Here is a 20,469-nt window from a genome sequence, read left to right on the forward strand (position 1 = left end):
TCCGTTGGAATGAGGAAGACGAAGAAGGGATCGTGTGCAAAAGTTAATTGAAGCCGTGTGAGATGACGTCCGAGGGACTTGGAGTCGATTCCGCATTGCTTTTGAGCATTAAATTGCTGGCCGCGTCAAGTAATGGATTCTTCTCGATTGAATCCAGCCGAACTCGGAGCGCGACTGTTCATTGAACCGAATTGATCGAAACGTGTTGAAGAGCCATTAAAATCAAGATTCATCAAAGGGGCGTCGATCGATCGCGGCGGCGGCATCTTTCATCGACTGTTTTTTCAGCAATCAGCGCAAACGCGTGACAATAATTTCGATTCTGCGCCGAAAAGCGAAACTAAATTAATTTGGTTGACCAAAAGTTAACAAGTTGCCAAAGCGAGCGGAGAAAATCGGCCAGAATTTCACTTGGCAAACGATCAAGTGAGTTTTATTGGGATTTTACGACCGAATGGTGAGGGACCGCCATTACATGTGGAGACGGTCGAAAATCTTCGCGGAGATCGAACAGGACGTCGACGCAGTTGCATTCTTAATAACGCGCGCGCTTATCAACGCTTCTGATTGCTGACGATCACGGGGCCGAGTCTCTGTTGGTCGTTAATCTGATTTTGGGCGATCGTTAACGCTACCGAGTTCGATCAGTTGATTCCTACAATGTGTCTGAGGGGTTTTTATAACTTCTGGGGTTTTGGAGATCAGTGTGGCTAATTAGATTGAAGTCGTGCTGCAGGTTGTACCTTACAACAAGAAGTTTTAGAAGACATTTTCCAATAAGCCATCAGTCACGACTAAGAGTCTATCCGTCGTAAATCTATGAATCAAAAATCGACAGACATGTTCTGAAAATCAAATTTTGTCCCATAAGCAACTCTCTTTAATTCGATACTTTGGAAAACTTTTGGCCAGCGATGGGAAATTTCTTTATTTTTGTTAGTTTGATGTTTTCAAATTTTATTACAGTCCAGATGTCCGATGTTTTGATTATCCGAAGTTCGATTATCCAATAGCACTTCGAGTTCTATGACCCAATTTTAGTCAAAGTTGACTATTTGATTGCCTTTGAAAGTTATCTTTTTTTCAATATGTTATCACCGCCATCTTAGACTTAAAAATTCTAAATCATTTTAGAATAGTTTAAGTTTGACCATAAAAAATTACTTTTTTTTCGATTATCCGAAGTTTTTCTGAGGCCTTCGAATCGAGTCTGTAAAGTACAACAGTAGTACACTCAAACCCCGATGGTTTGACACCAACTGTTGTCAAACGAACGGGGTCACTTTTTAGTTTGACACCCTTTTTACACGGAGTTCACACATACTACCAAACGTTTGTTTTGATAGTGTGCGTGAGCGCCGTGTAAAAAGTGACAGTTCGTCACTTTAAGTTTGACTTTTACCAACCAACGGGGTACAAACTAAAAAAGTGTCAAACGAAAAAGTGACCTCCGATCCCACGATCTTTGACATATCGAGTATGTAACTTTACAGTACGGGCTATCTTAATTCTATCTTGATTCTATCATGATTCGGTAGTTCTGTTTTAACGATTTAACAATCAGGGTTGCCATCTGGTCTGGGAATGCCAGACTTTTCAAGTTTTGCAGCCAGAATAAAGATTTATTATTATCTGTGTCCGATTTTGATAGATTTTTTGGATCCAAATGAATGAGTTTATTTGAAAATCGAAAAATTTAGTTATTATTACATTTTAAATTCAAAATTTTGGAAGCCAAAAAGGAATTAACGGTGCACATCAACCAGAGCATTTAAACCCAGATTTTTACTACAGTAGTATCTTCTCAACTACGAGAAATATCAATATATTTTTTTATTCAAAACCTAAGCTACTATTTCCATAAAGATTTACAACAAAGTTTGTCAATTTATATAATCAAATTATTTCCGGATTGGGTCTGTAAGTTCAACAATTTTTGAAAAAGAAGACAACAACTTCCTTGGTTGCTATGTACCCTTAACATCAGAATTTTACGAGCTTTTTAATTGAATTATGTTTTACCATCATCATAGTAGTTAGATTTTCATCTGCCAGATGTTTTTGGGTACTTGGCTGATTTTTGTAATTGTTAGCTGGCAACCCTGCTTGGCATGAGCATTATTCATACAGTAAAATTTGAGTCTTTACTCTCTCATGATCTTTATTGAAAATTGAAGAGTAACTATGATATTTTTTGAGCAATTTCCCATCCCTGTCTCAAAAGCTCAAAAATATGGCCGCCACCGTGTCGAGCCATCTTTTTTCGACAACGTTCATCCCCAGCCTGTGCCCAGAATTTGTAATTGGTGCCGTGTCGCTTGCATGTTGGAATTTCGTGTTGTGTCACACAGCTCCCGGTGTTTGCCCCGAGGGGGCGGCCACTGTTTGACAGGAAGTGCTCCCGCCCCCGGTTTCCTTGCATTCAAATTTTGACGCGTGCGAATTCGACATGAATATTAAAGATTATATCTATGCTCCCTGGGGGTGCTTGACCCAATTTTGAGTAATAAGTTTGAGTTTCGTACAAGTTTTGCGCTGTAGAAATGTGATGGAGACGCTTGGTGTTTTAAATTCGGCTAATTTGCACAAAATCGCCATTTTCATGTGAAACACCTCTCACTGCGCAGAGTTATGTAAAGTTGGTTGAAAAATTTGTTATTCCGAAAGTGGTTCACCGAAAGGCATGTTTTCGGAATAACGAACTTGTGTTTTCCATGTCTTGGCTGTGCGTTGACGACTGTTCTTTTTTTTTGTTGCCTCCCACAGATGGGGTCGTTAAAATTGCACGGCAAGCGAAAAAAAAACTGGAATAAATAAAGAAGTCAACTGGAAATTCGCGCTGAATGTTAAAACGGGTGTTGGCATTCGGGGCGGGATCGAGCCCAAGGTGCTCTCTCGATGATAACGCCTCGGTGGTGCTTCATTGAGCAGGAATCGACGTCGTCCCAGGTCCCAGGTAATTGACTCTGGTCTGCTGCTTAATGAAGAAATATAACCGAAAACAAGTTTGGGCCCTGAAATTTACGATAACGCGCTTTCACTGGGCTTCATCATCTGCCTAATTACACGGTAGACATTTTCGCTTCCAGCTTGGCCCGTCCACATCTGCCGAGTTTTCGGTAATAAATTCGATGTGCGACAACAAGCGCAGTGACGGCTGAGAGAGCAAAAGGGCCTGGTGCATGTTAATGATGATGTTTTATTTTTTCGTGTGGGTCCTTTTTCCAGAACTGATGAAGAGAGCGCGCGTACTTCAGGTAGACGACAACGGCAGATGACCTGCCTTTCTTCGGCCATGTTGTTTTTGGACCGGGAGGGTTGTTTATCAGAAACGGAGCACGGAGAAATGCGTCGTAAATCATCCTGAATTGGTTTGGCTGTTCAGAATCGAGCAAATTCTACACGGCATGAATGTTTCTTCATTGTCCGTGGCGAGATCCGAGCCCGGTCTCGGGCGAGATATTCAAATTTAAATTCATTAGTATTGGAGGCGATTCGTTCGGCATTTCTACGGAATCGCATTTCCATATCGGAGATCTGGAGTTCGTGGCGTGGCGGGAACAAAACTCGTTTTCGAGGGCGATGCCATCGTCGTCGGATTCTTGGCGCACACGCACAACTCTCGAGGTTCTCCCCGAGAAAGCCCTTCTCGTGTTCCAACAAAAACCAGAGTTTCTTTGTCAGCATCTCGTCGAAATGGCCTCTGTGTTCTGCTGCTTTTCTCCTCTCCCTTTGTGTATTGTGTTGGGAGTTTGGGATGTATTCACACAATCCGGTCGAGTTTGGTTCAGGGTCGAACTCCTCACATTTCCAATCGAGTTCTTCAAACCCCCTTGAATGCGTCTCTGGCACGCCGGAGAACCAAATCTTCCCAGCATCCAACTTTCCCCGCAGAAAAACAAGCAAAAGGAGGGAACGCGTTCAGCGCGTTCTACCCAACTATTGATTGCAAGAAACTTTTCCCCGGTTTCATGTTTTTGTTTATTTTCGTTCGCCATAAATAACGGCGCATCCCCCTTTTGGCTTGGCCGGCGTCACTTGAAAAGTCAATAAAATTTTCCAAAACACTCGCCCTCCCTCGGGTCGGGCCAAACTTTATTTCCCAGCAGTGCCGCTGTTCCCGGGGTGACAATGATTTGAATATTGCTGGCAAGAGTTTTGGCATCTTTGAAGAGTTTCTTTTCCAACTTAAATGTCAGAAACAATCTCATTCTTTCATTTTTGCGATATCTCGCAAAAGTGAGAAGAGAGATCGGTTCTCTTACGATTTTCTCTCTCAGTGATTGCTTAGTGAAACTCTTCTATGAAGATTCTTACGAAACTCGTTTAAGATATGCTTGGACTTTCAAATCAGATTATTTTCAGAAAATGCACAACTTTAAAAGAACTTCTTTCATTCCCTAGTAGAGCTTCTTCTGTAGAAAAATCGATTTGATCCGGTGGCCGCTCGTGGGCGGCTTACATTCCCCCCTCAATAGTGGCGTCCTTTCCCCAAACAACGACCCCCACAAATCCCACAACTCCACCCTGCTGCCGCCACGCTTATTAATCAATCCGGCTTGATCTTTGCTAAGCCCCTGTGCTGTTGGCCTCTGGCCGCACGGATGATGGGATTAACTCTTGCCCGGTTCGGTCCGGCACACACTCTCTCTCACACAAAATGGATCCATTTAGATTTGTTCAATAAATTAAGATTACCGCGGTGCGTTCACCCTCGTCGTCGTCGTCGCCATCTTGCCAAGGAAACTGGAGTGATTTCATCGTCCGGGGTATTTGGCGTTGGCGTCGTGGTCGGTTGCATGGTCGCGTCCCAAACAACAACAAACGGTATTATTCGACGTGAAACCTAATCCGATTAGGGCGATGGTATTTTTTTTCGATTTGACAGCTGGGGTAGATGTAGGGCTCGTCATGACGACGAGCTTCAGAAAGAAGGGTTTTCTGACCCTCTTGTGATTGAATTTCCCGGTGGAAACTAAACCCGATCGATAGAGCAAATGTTTGTGCTGCAATCGAACGGAATCGAATCGAAATAGGGGGAATTTGAATTATTTTTTGCCAATTTTCCACTTGGGTTGGACTATGAAGGGGTCTTGTCTCGTTTTCGGCGTGTGTTCGGGGACCGGTTTTTCTCTATTTTAAACTGTGAGGGGGATGTTTGTGTGATGTTAATATTGAACATGTGTCGTTGTGGAACGTGCTGTGGACGCTGTTTGGCGTGTTACGAAAGCTGGATTTAATTTCGTAAACACATGTGGGGAGATCGAATGCTTGTCGTGGCTCTGGGAGGATTTGTTTGCTACATTGACGTCTGAGATTGGTTTTGGAAAGATTTATTTTGGAAATGGAATCAAATTATGCCTTTTTACCCTCGCAGACATCGGACACTCTTTATGAATTCAACCAGTTTTGAGCAATCGAAAAATTCTGAGAACGAAAACAGAAATGTTTTGAATATGCAAAGTCATCGTCTGAAATCTGGCTGAAACTTGAAAACCAATATATACTTTTTGGAATTAAGATATCTGAGTTGATTTTTAATGATATTCAAGCGCCTCTTTAACCATTTACAACCCAACCCCGCCTTTAGACGGGCTTCGATTTAAAAAAAATCACCAAAAATCCATTATTCAACCAATTTTTGATTTTTAAAAAAGCATTGGAAAGAAGAATTCTTATTTTTTTTTTTAAATTTATGGGTTGGAAGTTTTACTTGTTTTATGTGACTGTGCCAATGATTTAAAAAAATGTCTGTTTTTGGGGGTCAACTTTGGCTGTGTTTTTACTAATATTTCCTATATTTTAAATTAAAAGAAGTGTGCAGTATTTTTTCTTATGTCCCAGACTATGCCTCTTCTCATTTTTTTACAATTTGAATGATAATGGTGCCATTTTAATAGCAGAAAATGTGAAAAACAAGCAAAAAAATGGAAAAGTGATAAATTAGATAGGCAAAAATTAATGATAGGATGTGGCAGAATAGGTCAATTACTACCAAAAACACACATAAACTCAACAAGATAAATGCAAATTAGAATACTAAAATTAACTTGATCGACCTATGTGATTAATGCCTTCCCCACTCTTTACCAACAAGTGGCGATTCGATGGGTTTGGACACAAATTTCATCTAGTTTTTTTTTTAAAGCCGCAATAAAAACGTATACAAATATCACTTAAGAGGTCAAAACTCGAGACAGGGTTGCCAGATCTTCAATGTTTTGGACTCGTTGGAAAGTTTTGATTACCTAACCAACGGTAGGTCGGATGATGGATCCGGACATAGTTTAAATACATTTAAGTGAGATCCGGCTTCAAAAAAGTACAAGAATATCACTTATGTGACCATAATGGCCATAATGGCCATAACATGAGACAGGGTAGCCAGATTCTCAATGTTTAGGACTCTTTGGAAAGGTTTTTTGATTATCGAACCAACGATGTATAACATGATGGTATTTGAGTCGATTTCTGGCCACTTATCTAATATCCCTACGAATACAAAAATACATTTTTTTTTTGCAATTCCGATGTGAAACTGTCAACTTTTCCTGTCCTTCTGGAGAAACGAAAAGGCCTACTTTTCCCTACCAAGAATAACAGAATGGAAAGTTAATACCTTTCTTCTTCAGGGCTGAAAAGTACTACTTTTCAGCACTGTTATGGGTGCTGAAAAGTTGAACTTTTCATCACTAGTATCGAAAAGTAACATTTTTCAATATTTTCTGGTTTTGGTTTACATGAAAATTTGACTTAAAATTTCACTCAATGGGTGTTTTTCGGAATTGCAAAAAATGTTGTATGGAACTTGTTGCAAAACTTGATTTTTTCAGCACTCGTCGTATTTATCCAACTTGGTAAACCTCGTTGGATAAATGTACGACTCGTGCTGAAAAAATCTTCTTTTTGCAACTTGTTGCATAAACTACTATTTATACATAACTTTTGAACTACTTATCAAAACTTTATAAAATCAATAAGTACTTATGGGACCTTAAACCAAATCGAATCTTACTGGTTTGACAAAAATCGGTGCAGCCAGTGCTGAGAGAACTCAGTGAGAATTTTGGTCACATAAATAAACAGAAATTTGTTCAGTTTTCAATTCTGAGTCGATAGGTATACTTGAAGGGTGGTCTACGAGCTTTCTGTTAAAAGTTAATTTTTAGAGCACGATTATAGCCTAACCTCAGTGAGGAATGCAAAAATGAAACAAGAAAAACATAAAACAAAAGAAGTAAAATTTTTCGTAGAACAAAAATGGCTCAAAATGACTTCTGAACACGGAAAAAAACGAAAAAATTGGGCAGTAGAGGGTGATTCTACGAAAAATTATTCTAACCCATTTTATGTTAAAATTCATGGAGAAGCATGGTGCATTATGTATTACATTAAGCATACATATTTTTTCTTTTAGTCTGTTTTGACACTGAATATCAGTTAAACTGTCATTCGCTCATCTCAAACTTTTGAAATTTGCCTCATCTTTTTAAATAAAATGTGTTCAGAGTTTTTAAATCGAGTAGACGTAGTTTGAAGAAATATCAAATCTTTGGTCAAAAATAAACCTTGAAAGCATTCCACTGTGCCAGGAACCACTCGTTCCAGATTGATCAACTTTCTTTTCGCCCCGAAAACAAGTTCATCGAGGACAACACTGATGTAAACAACCCCGAGGAGCGGATCAGAAGCCCGGGCTTCTGTCTCCGCCGTCCGGATTCCGGGTCCCCGAGATGGGAGATAAGTACGTCGCGCGCGTTTTTACGATCGTGTCGCGCAGAGAACGCCGAAATTAAGTCACTCTCCGGGGTCGGTGATTTGGAACCGATTTTATTGTTGTATTTTATATAGACTGCTTTTCGGTTCTTTCACTTTGCTGCTACCTTATCGGGCGCCCACTATCGGGGGCTGGAGTCGATTCTGGAGTTGTTTTTGGGTCCGTTAGGAGTTGGCTTTTAGGTCGAAGAAACTGTCTTCAATTTGTATGGCTTGAAATTATAAGTACGATGATACTGGAATCATTTAAAGCTCGTAAAGCGTGAAGTTGTTGGTGCAAAATTGAGTCGCCAACTCGGGTGGTCAACGGTTGATAAGATTGCAAATAATTTACGAACTCCTTTCGGCAAGTCCCAAAGCGTTAAACTTTGGCCTTTCGCCGAATCCTTGGCGCCGTCACTAATCTGCTACATATATTTTTTTTCGCTTCGTTTCGTTCCAGAAAACAATGACAACCACTACCCGTCGCTCAGAGTGAGTGATTTAATCATTAGGAAGGTGAGTGAACCTGGCGGTGAACCCTCGACACACGAACGCACCTCAGCAGCTGTCCTGCGCAGTGACGTCCTTTGCGCCATTACATGGTCGAGTCTGGAAACGGTCCACGAGCCGAGAGATGCTGGTCGAGATGTTCGAGGGTATCGAGCGGAAAACAGATGCTAATGAATCAATTAAGCTTTTTACGAGTCTCCTCTCCGGGACGGGGACTCTGGGTGGCTCATGGCGATGCATTGATTGTTAATATACCGTTATTACGACGACGACGACGACCAGAATCCGGAGCAGCGCTGAAGATGATGGTGACACAGTCCTTGGCTTGGGGCCCAGATCCCTGCCGGCAGCAGCCGGCGAGTGCAAAAAGTATAACAAAATGTGCGCCGGCCATAAAATTCGCTCAACTCGGCGTGACAGTTTTCCATTTCGCGATGGAATAAAAGCAGCGAGAGCCAACATTGTTGTCGCGTTTTAGCTGGAAATATCCAAGTATATTGCAGTGTTCGTGGCTCAGCATGTAGCGCGCGAGCGCTGCCGTTGAATGCATAATTTTCTCGACTTTATCCAACATTCAAACCCGCTTCACGCGAGAAGGATCGCCCCGACTCTGGTCAGCCCGCCGTGTTATCTGATTTCTACTCGAATATCTTGAAAAACCAGAATCACACACTCTCGGCGAAGGACACAAGCGGTTTCAGGTTGCCCGCGGTTGAAGGAAAAAAACACGTACTCCTCTGACATGCCTCGGCGAGGGCAAAATGCCAAGACCGGCTCTCGCATCGCAGCAGTGATGGCGGCGGCCAGAAACACCAGTTTTAGAAGCACAGCAACGACGTCGAGTCGAGTGTGTGTCGCTGGGTTTTAATTTATGGCCTTACAATGCCTTCACTTTTCTGCCTCGCTGTGTCACAAGTCTCAAGTCTTGGCCACGAACGTCGTCGTCGTCGTCGTCGCTGTGGAGAGCAAAAGCATGTCGAGAATTTTAAAATATTTAATAAAGTACAACGAGAAATGTTTGGGAAAATTGGGGACACAGCGGCGACGCTGAAAATAAACATGCACAACATCTATACAAGAAACATTTTTTCGGGCAAGAAAAACATGGCCACCACTTTCGAGCGACAACTTCGAGTGGCTCAAGAGCGCACAGAACAAACATCGCGGTTAATCAGCTGGCACCTGGCATCTGTCAGCTCGGGGTGGAACCCAGACGACATTCTCGATGGGCGGTACACAGCGCAGCTAGCGGGCGAAATGACGCTATTTGAAGAGTGCGTTCGTGTCGTTGGGAAAACTAACTCGGCAGAGGAAATTCACCCAGATGTATTGCGTGTGTGTGTGTCTGTTCTAAAACTGTTTCATTTCTATTTTCAGAACATACCAAACATACTAGGGCGCAACAGTATTCTGGCCAGTGCGGCTTACGGTAATTATACATTTTCTAACTTAAATAAACATTGAATTTTATTATAAGCTGCGAACACTGTACAATCTCAAAAGATATCGTCCTGCTGATGACAAAACGGTCGATTGCAAATCTAATAAGGCAAAAGAAGTTAGAAATAGTTTGTTTCAATACTCAATTTTAAAATTTCTTAGAGGATCTGTAAAGCGTCTTCTTGCAAAAGCTTCCAATTAAAATTAATTATGAATGTTAACTGAGTCTCCATCCTTTCACTCATTAAAGTTTCCCGCTAATTGCTCGCCAATCCTACCACCGTCTAATTTAAGATAGACTTACGTGTCTTCAATTGCAACTCTCACTGCTTAAAAAATGCAAAGCTTTGAAGCAACGTGAAACGTATTTTTAAAAAACGTTTCTTACACAGTCCGCAAGACAAGATGCTGTATCTAATTTGAGTTAAGGGTTACAATTTATGTTTTGTGTGTATCTCCACACTAAATTAAATCCCTTGCAACCTTTAATAAATATAAAATTGGACGTTGCTAAAAATTGCATCTTATTTTTATGAATCTGGATTCGGTTTTAGTGTGATAAACGCCACTAAGATTTTACGATTAAAAGCTCCAAAAGCATTTTTTTTAAATCGATTGCGACTCATCTTCGCGATTCATTTTTGAACCAATTTTAAATCTTCAAAATTCATTGGAAGACAGAATTTTGTATTGTTTCAGAAATCTTGGGCTTAGTAATTTAAATCGAGCGTCCAATTTATCGGGATTTTTAAAATACCAGGAACCGAGACATTTTCAAATCTCTGGAATTCCCGGGAAATTTATTCGAAATTGTTCTAATCCTGATTCTGATAAATATTTTGCAACAAAACTGTAGAAGACCACAACTTTAATGGTCAAACTCATTGTTAAGATTAATCAATGGCTTGACTGCTTGTAAAAAATCATACAATTTTTAGAAAATACTATTTTATATTTGATGTTATGTTTTAAAATATTTTTACGGGAAATTTGACACTCTAGATTTAACTTGTTTCATGTGCTTTTGCCAATGTTTAAAAAAATTAAGTGTCGGGATCAACTTTGATTGTGTTTTTAACTAACATCCCCTTCTTTTCAAGTGAAGGGTGGATGACCAAGGATTAGGTTTGTCAAAAAACCATTTTCGTCGTTTTTCGTAAAAAACACATTTTTTCCATCCATTTCAACCGTTTTTAGCTGTCTTGGACGCAAAAAAAGGTGAATTTCAAAAACCTAACCTAAAATTTGAAAAAGTCAAATGAATCTTCCAAATGCCATGTCGACGGTGTATGAGCCAAAGAGCTAATGTTTGAAAATATTTTTATCTGATTCCTCGAGAAAATTAAACGTAGTCTACTCAAAAATGGGAGGAGATCATTACCAGGATTTCGAAAAATAATATTTTGGAAATTTTAAAATAAAAACTTTGAAAAATATTTGCAGCAATCTTATTTTTTTTTTACCTGACTGATAACCTTTTATTTGTGTTCATAAAAGCTAAAATCAGCTGAAACATGGCACGGAGTTATTATTTAAAAAAAAAAATGGTTTTTGCGAATATCGACGAAACCTAATCTACCCGGCAAAAAATACGGGTCTGAATATTTTGCCCAGTCCAATTTCGATCCCGATCCGAACACTTTTGATTTTTGGCCGTGCTGTTTTCGTGAGAATTGCTAAATAAATAAATAAATAATAAATAATATAAATATGAATAATGAAAAAATGCTGAATATATGAAAAAAGAAGTATTTCTTTCGTAGCCAAATAATCGAATCACGGAAAAAAAATGTTTTTTTGTTGTCTTATTTTGGATTGTCCAGCTTAAGTATGACCCATAAACTATGCTAAAGTGATCTATAATTTTAAAATCCAAGATTGCGGCCACACGGAGAAAAAAGAGTTCCCAAAATCGTAAACACCCGTTCATGAAATTGGGAACCACGAACAAAGTGTTCAAATGCCATGGTACGATTTTCAACAACGTACCATGGAATTTGAACACTTTGTTCGATTTTGAAAACTCTTTTTTCTCCGTGCAAAATGGCGGCGGTCAACTGTTGAAAAAATGCATGTTACATTTTAATAGGCAATCAACTATTCAAATTTTACTAAAATAGGATCGCAGAACGTGATAAAAAAAACGAAACTATTGGCACTACGCCCCCCGGGGCATGGCCTTCCTCTAACGTGGGATTTCTGCTCCAGCGCCTCTGACGAGACAGGAGAAACCGGGACCGACGTTTTACTTCACCATCCGATAGAAGCTCAGTGGATAAGGCGGGAATCGAACCCGCGTCTCATAGCATCATCGGGATCGGCAGCCGAAGCCGCTACCCCTGCGCCACGAGACCCACGCCACGCAGAACGTGATATTGATGTTAAAAATAAGAAAATAAAAAGGTGCAGGTGGTTATGTTCTACATGACCAATATGACAAAGAACTTTGTACAAAACTCAAAAAATCATGCTATTTTTATTTATATTTTTTAATTCTTTGCCAATTTATTTAATCCTGAGTAATTAATTCTAATTAAATATTTGCATTCAATGGCACCCCTGTGGATATAAATTGCCCATATTGCCCCAAGTCGAATGGCTCGATAAACGTCCCCCCGGTAGAACCTTCCCTCAGGGCCATGGCTACTCCGGGTGTGGCCAATCCTGTCAAAATGGCCATTTTCACTACCAGTATAAAAAACCATGAATTTTGATACCCATATTGCCCCAAGTCGAATGGTTCGATAAATGTCCCCCCGGTAGAACCTTCTCCAAGGCACTGGCCACTCCGGGTGTGGCCAATCCTGTCAAAATGGCAATTTTCACTACCACACCCAAAGTTAAAGAACGAGGGGATAGTCCTAACGAAAAGAAGCGTGAGGAAAGTGCTATTTTGCGAGAGTATAGTCCTCTCGCGTGTTCATTCGCTCATTGGAATAGTTCATCCTACTGAATGGCTTATATGGACAAATGACCACCATTCAGTCACCGAACCATGGTGGCCCACACGGCAAAGGCACGAATCAATATGCCGAAGGTCTTGGGTTCGAGTCTCGGTACCGGTTCGTTTTTTTATGGATGAACTTTTTTTGAAGATGAACCCATGAGTAAAGTACTCTCGGTAATTTCGGGATTTATCCTCTCAGTCCGCACACAGTAACATTTTACTACCGAATCGTGCTCTTTATACTCTCGAATGCCGATGTCCAGTTCTGGGAGCAGTATCAAAAACCATGAATTTTGATATCCATATTGCCCCAAGTCATTTTCACTACCAGTATCAAAAACCATGCATTTGTATACCCATATTGCCCCAATTTATATGGTTCCGTAAATGTCCTCCCGGAAGAACATTCCCCATGACACTGGCCACTCCGGGTGTGGCCAATCCTGTCAAAATGGCCATTTTCACTACCAGTATCAAAAACCATGAATTTTGATACCCATATTGCCCCAAGTCGAATGGTTCGATAAATGTCCCCCCGGTAGAACCTTCCCTCAGGGCCATGGCCACTCCGGGTGTGGCAATCCTGTCAAAATGGCCATTTTTACTACCAGTATCAAAAACCATGAATTTTGATACCCATATTGCCCCAAGTCGAATGGTTCGATAAATGTCCCCCCGGTAGAACCTTCCATCAGGGCCATGGCCACTCCGGGTGTGGCCAATCCTGTCAAAATGGCCATTTTCACTACCAGTATCAAAAACCATGAATTTTGATACCCATATTGCCCCAAGTCGAATGGTTCGATAAATGTCCCCCCGGTAGAACCTTCCCGCAGGGCCATGGCCACTCCGGGTGTGGCCAATCCTGTCAAAATGGCCATTTTCATTATCAGTATAAAAAACCATGAATTTTGATACCCATATTGCCCCAAGTCGAATGGTTCGATAAATGTCCCCCCGGTAGAACCTTCCCTCAGGGCCATGGCCACTCCGGGTGTGGCCAATCCTGTCAAAATGGCCATTTTCATTATCAGTATCAAAAACCATGAATTTTGATACCCATATTGCCCCAAGTCGAATGGTTCGATAAATGTCCCCCCGGTAGAACCTTCCCTCAGGGCCATGGCCACTCCGGGTGTGGCCAATATCCTACCAGTTTGGTCCCAACCCAATTGCCTTAAATCATTCTGGTTTTCGAGTGACCGATCTAACAATCTTCGTTAGAACAGAATTCCTCCCAAGTTGGTGCACAACCTGTGTCTTTCAATGTGTGCATGTGTGTGTGAGCAATAAAATTACCACCGTCGATCCGTCTCTGACGGATTTTCGAATAAAACTAAAATTGTTCAGAGGTTATCTGTTACTTATATAGTTCGCATGAAATGTGGCAACAATGGTGCAGCATTCTCGCGTGACAGTTCCAAGAAAGCAGGAGACGAGGCAAAATTTGCACCATGTTGCCACATTTCATGCTAACTATATAAGCTAACAGATAGCCTCTGAACAATTTTAGTTTTATTCGAAAATCCGTCAGAGACGGATCGACGGTGGTAATTTTATTGCTCACACACACATGCACACATTGAAAGACACAGGTTGTGCACCAACTAAAGAGGAATTCTGTTCTAACGAAGATTGTTAGATCGGTCACTCGAAAACCAGAATGATTTAAGGCAATTGGGTTGGGACCAAACTGGTAGGATATTGGCCACACCCGGAGTGGCCATGGCCCTGAGGGAAGGTTCTACCGGGGGGACATTTATCGAACCATTCGACTTGGGGCAATATGGGTATCAAAATTCATGGTTTTTGATACTGATAATGAAAATGGCCATTTTGACAGGATTGGCCACACCCGGAGTGGCCATGGCCCTGCGGGAAGGTTCTACCGGGGGGACATTTATCGAACCATTCGACTTGGGGCAATATGGGTATCAAAATTCATGGTTTTTTATACTGGTAGTGAAAATGGCCATTTTGACAGGATTGGCCACACCCGGAGTGGCCATGGCCCTGCGGGAAGGTTCTACCGGGGGGACATTTATCGAACCATTCGACTTGGGGCAATATGGGTATCAAAATTCATGGTTTTTTTATACTGGTAGTGAAAATGGCCATTTTGACAGGATTGGCCACACCCGGAGTGGCCATGGCCCTGCGGGAAGGTTCTACCGGGGGGACATTTATCGAACCATTCGACTTGGGGCAATATGGGTATCAAAATTCATGGTTTTTGATACTGGTAGTGAAAATGGCCATTTTGACAGGATTGACCACACCCGGAGTGGCCATGGCCCTGCAGGAAGGTTCTACCGGGGGATGGGTATGGGTACCAAAATTCATGGTTTTCGATACTGGTAATAAAAATTACGGGAAGGTTTTCCCGGGAGGGTTCTGTTGGATGACGTTGTAGGGCTTTGAAGTATTGGGCAAAGTTGTAGAGGAGAAAATTTCATGAAAGTTTGTCAAAGGTGCCAAATTTGTAGCTCTTAATCTACTCGAAATATACGCCATTTTTGCAAAAATGGTAAAAAAGCACTTTTTTGGTGATAACTTAAAATGTTAGCATTTTAGCGGCCTACTATGTTCTGAAGAGTTGTTTATGACATAAAATTACCCATCTTTGCCGAAGACAGCAAAATGTTTTAAGCCTTTATTGAGGAGTTTAAAAAAAATTAAGTGATTTTGAGCCTATTTTCAAGTTGCAATGTTTTCAAATGGCGCATTTTGGCGCATAATCGAACAATGCACCTGAAAGTACACACTTTCAACTACATTTTCTGAAAATATTTTCGTGTTTATTTGTGTCTATTTTCAGATATCTCAATTTGAATTCGTCAGATTTTTAATAATTTTATTTATGAATGTTATTCGAAATCATAATGAATACAAGGTGAAAATCGGTAAATTGAAGGGTAAATTGATCGATTTTTATGGAAATTACATCGTCTATGAAAAATTACGACAACATTTCCAGAGTGACCTAATATAACAGGAAATACTTAATTCTAAATACGGACAATCATTTAAAATTTTCACTTATATTATTTTTGAGAAAACATGTTTTTATTCATAATTTTAAAATATATATCATAATTTTAAGCATGAACAATGTATTTTCCATAAAAAACGATCAATTTACTGATAATTACCACGTTTCAATAAGATTCCGCTTAAAAATTATAATTAAATTGATTAAAAACCGTCAAATTCAAATTGAGATATCTAAAAAAAGACACCGATAGACACGGAGATATATTCAGAAAATCTAGTTGAAAGTGTGTACTTTCATGTGCATTGTTCGGTTTTGCGCCAAAATGCGCCATTTTGAAAACATTGCAACTTGAAAATAGTTTCAAAATCACTTAAAAATGGTTATAAGTAAAAGTAAAAGTAAATCTTTCCCAGTTCCTGAGGGGAACACCCTTGAAGAGTATCGGGGCCAGCAATTACAAAGCGGATTCTGTGGCAGTTTCAAAAATGGTTATAACTCCTCAATAAAGGCTCAACACATTTTGCTGTCTTCGGCAAAGATGTGTAATTTTATGTCATAAACAACTCTTCAGAACATAGTAGGCCGCTAAAATGCTAACATTTTAAGTTATCACCAAAAAAGTGCTTTTTAACCATTGTTGCAAAAATGGCGTATATCTCGAGTAGATTAAGAGCTACAAATTTGGCGCCTTTGACAAACTTTCATGAAATTTTCACCCCTACAACTTTTCCCAATACACCAAAGCCCTACAACGTCATCCAACAGAACACTCCCGGGAAAACCTTCCCGTAATTTTTATTACCAGTATCGAAAACCATGAATTTTGATACCCATATTGCCCCAAGTCGTATGGTTCGATAAATGTCCCCCCGGTAGAACCTTCTTCATGGCACTGGCAACTCCGGGTGTGGGCAAACCTGTCAAAATGGCAATTTTCATTACCTGTATCAAAAACTATGCATTTGTATACCCATATTGCCCCAATTTATATGGTTCCGTAAATGTCCTCCCGGAAGAACATTCCCCATGACACTGGCCACTCCGGGTGTGGCCAATCCTGTCAAAATGGCCATTTTCACTACCAGTATCAAAAACCATGAATTTTGATACCCATATTGCCCCAAGTCGAATGGTTCGATAAATGTCCCCCCGGTAGAACCTTCCCTCAGGGCCATGGCCACTCCGGGTGTGGCCTATCCTGTCAAAATGGCCATTTTCACTATCAGTATCAAAAACCATGAATTTTGATACCCATATTGCCCCAAGTCGAATGGTTCGATAAATGTCCCCCCGGTAGAACCTTCCCTCAGGGCCATGGCCACTCCGGGTGTGGCCAATCCTGTCAAAATGGCCATTTTCACTACCAGTATCAAAAACCATGAATTTTGATACCCATATTGCCCCAAGTCGAATGGTTCGATAAATGTCCCCCCGGTAGAACCTTCCCTCAGGGCCATGGCCACTCCGGGTGTGGCCAATATCCTACCAGTTTGGTCCCACCCCGTTTCCTTAAATCATTCTGGTTTTCGAGTGACCGATCTAACAATCTTCGTTAGAACAGAATTCCTCCCAAGTTGGTGCACAACCTGTGTCTTTCAATGTGTGCATGTGTGTGTGAGCAATAAAATTACCACCGTCGATCCGTCTCTGACGGATTTTCGAATAAAACTAAAATTGTTCAGAGGCTATCTGTTAGCTTATATAGTTACCATGAAATGTGGCAACATGGTGCAAATTTTGCCTCGTCTCCTGCTTTCTTGGAACTGTCACGCGAGAATGCTGCACCATTGTTGCCACATTTCATTCGTTGCATACCCCTTTCGCAGTACCAAGCATGCAACATTTTCGTAACGCGCGACATTTTTCGTTTTTCTGGATTGACACCTCACCAGAATAGAGCCCTTAGGACAAAGTTCTTTGTCAAAAAAATACGAAAAAATACGTTCCTGAAATATTTAATTTCAGATTTTCTCTTGAAAAATTAACTTTAAAATTAAATTTATTGGTGATGATTTGATTTGAGTAAACTTTCTAAGGTTCTTTTTCTATCAGTTTTTTAGCTTCAACATTTTTTTCTACTGCACCGACATTCCTCTGGAAATCCAGTTTACGACCGCGAGAGAGGCTACCGTCAAAAGCTAGCAAGATAAATCATCGCCTAAATCATATGAACCCGGCTTGATATTTCAACGTCGTCGTCGTCGTCGTCCAAAATTCCCGGTAATTTGTCACTCTGTCTCCGCTCGCGCGTTTGCGTTCATTTTGTTTCCTGCTGCTGACTGACTCTGACTGGTTGGTTCTCCAGTCGCGTCTTCTTCTTCGCTCCGGCTGCCTCATTCGCGCAATTGATGCTAATCATTATAATTTATGTCTTTTGTATTAAATTTTTATTTTCCTTCTTTCTTGGTTGGTTTTCTTCTTTCGTTTTGTTGCTTCGACGTCTTTTCTTTATTTTCAAGTAATTTGTATTCCCGACTGTCAGTACAAGTTTTTCCATGTTTCTTCCATTTCCCCCCATTTCTGAATCGCTCGAGTATCAGCTTTATACCGTTGTTGTTGGCATTTGAATCTCCCCTTTGGTTGCTGCATTCCAGCTGAATCGGAGCCTCAGCCGGCACTGAAGACGATCTCAGGTCCAGCAAGCCACATCTTGCCTCACTTGATGGCGGCGGCTTCAAACGAAAAAACTCGCAGCCAAGCAAAAAATCCGCGCGAGAGAAGCGACTCGGACGCGCACAAAATGCCAATTTCGCAAAGCTTCGCGAAATCAAATTTTGCCTCTGATGCGCCTGAATCGTCGTCGTCGTCTGCGGCCATGTCTGCGCACTGCGCCGGCCGGTTTTCAAGAAATTCGAGATCACTATCGTACTCATGCCCAAACACGCCATTTTGTGTGCGCACCGCGCACGGCTTCACGTCTTCTTCGTTTGAACGACTCGCTGAGTCGCGGAGCAGAGAAACAACAGAGGCAGCAAATGAGCTGATGAGGAGTTTGGAAGAAGAAGGAGAAGACGACGACGAAGTTTTAAAGTGCTGGTTTCCGCATTTTAATTTCGCACGACTCCGAACGTGGAGCAGCAAAAAAGTCTCGGTTGAAAAGCAGCGACGATCGCACACAAAAAAATACCTGAAACTCGAGGCCACGACAGCAAAAGTGACTCTGCCGCGATGATATTGCGCTTATCTCTTGCTCGGTTTTCCAAAGTGACTTGGCCGCTTTTTGTGTTGTCTTGCAGTCGAGTTCGAGTTCAAAGACACAAAAAAGCGCGTCATTCCTGAACACGAGCGAGCCAAAAGTCAACCAGAGGGCAGTTAGTTTCACTTGCCACAAACTATTTGAGCTGGAATTCGTGGAATTGATTGCCCCAAAAAAAAAAATGTGTCTCATTTCCTCTCGTCTTATCGACGCTTCCGCTCCACGAGACCTTTTTTCCCCCCGTCAACTAGAAGGTCCTCCCCAAGGTCGCGCTACAAACTATCACAAACTGTCCGCGACTATTTACAAAAACAAACTTGCAAACACGAGCGACGACTGTGTGTGTGTGTGCCTCTTCCCCAGATGATATATGGAGCATTAAAAAAGGCCCATCAGGCGCGGCGGCCACCAGTCGGAGCCGCGGACATTCAGCGATGTTCCACCATTTTTTTTACGGGATCATAAAAAGTTGTTTAAGGTGCCAGTTTGAAATTGTGTTAATTCCTGGGGCACCCACAAATACACACACGTGCGCCGTAAAGCGCTGCTGGCTGGAAAACTAATTTACGATTTGTTAATTGTGTGTGCAACCTCAAAATGGGGAAGGGGGTTGAGTTGAGAGGGGGTGCATTTTTGTGCAGGTGCATATTTAACGGATTTCGAGACACGAGACCTTGGCTTCACAAGAATGCTTTAACCAAAACATGCAATTTGGTTAGAAACCTTTAAGATGCGTCAAAATTAATCATAATAAACATGTTTTTGTCATAAAACGGATTGAAAGTCCCAATTCTTTAAATTGAAATACTAAATTTAAAATATTCTACATAGCTGCAATTTAAATTTAGTTATTAAAAAGCGATTTAAAATGCTGGATGAAATAATAAGCGATTTTTTTTCTTTGAAATTTTAAAAATCAATATTTTGATGATATGGCTCAATTCTGTGGACGTTCAGCGGGAAACCTAAAATCGAAAAATAAGTAGTTGAACAATTTTGGACTTTGACAATGTTGTTGGTACTATTATCCACACGCAGGGATGCAAAGTCAACATTTGAAAAAAACCTGGAAAAATCATGCAAGCAAAAATTCTCCAGGCTGGGTATAAAACAATTTTGTTTGAAAAAAAATTGAATTTGCCAACATAAATGTTTTTATTTAAAGGCTCAATTTGCATTTAAAAAAATTAAACTTTTACAAACATTAGCTAAATTTAAAGAAATAACTTTTTATTATAAGTCCAAATTGAATTTTTCAAGTCGGCCAAGTTTTTCAACATTCAAAAATGATTTTTGTAATTTTCCGTATAATTCTGATCTTGCACAGAAAAAATGGTAACATCACTGGGAAAGAAGGCGGATTCGCGTTATTTGTAATTTTATTTTAGTAATAATAATTTTAGTTTAGTTAAACAAGGTTATATTCAACCAGTAAATTTTAAACCTTCCATAGTTCAACCTTTTTTTTCAACTTTTAGCAAGTTTGCTGTAGTTACCAAGCCAAAAGTCTCCAACCTAAACTTGTTTATGATGTGTCGATGCACATTGCTTTAAATAATCAAATTTCTAATTAATTTCGAAATTTAAGCCACTTTAAAGCCCTTTCAGGCCTGATGGGACGTA

At 40.7% G+C, this 20,469-nt stretch overlaps 1 protein-coding gene across 4 annotated transcripts in view; it reads left to right on the forward strand.

Moving 5' to 3' along the window:
* The window catches only part of LOC120417077 (homeobox protein abdominal-B), a 113,798-nt gene that overhangs the window by 75,649 nt on the left and 17,680 nt on the right, over positions 1–20,469 (forward strand). For all 4 annotated transcript variants that reach the window (XM_039579046.2, XM_039579045.2, XM_039579047.2 and 1 more), the window contains exons 2-3: positions 8,219–8,274; positions 9,646–9,697. In XM_039579046.2, the coding sequence (XP_039434980.1) occupies positions 8,219–8,274; positions 9,646–9,697 (108 nt within the window). The remainder of the gene's footprint in view (positions 1–8,218; positions 8,275–9,645; positions 9,698–20,469) is intronic.

This window comes from Culex pipiens, chromosome 1 (assembly GCF_016801865.2).
Source record: "Culex pipiens pallens isolate TS chromosome 1, TS_CPP_V2, whole genome shotgun sequence".
NCBI lineage: Eukaryota > Metazoa > Arthropoda > Insecta > Diptera > Culicidae > Culex > Culex pipiens.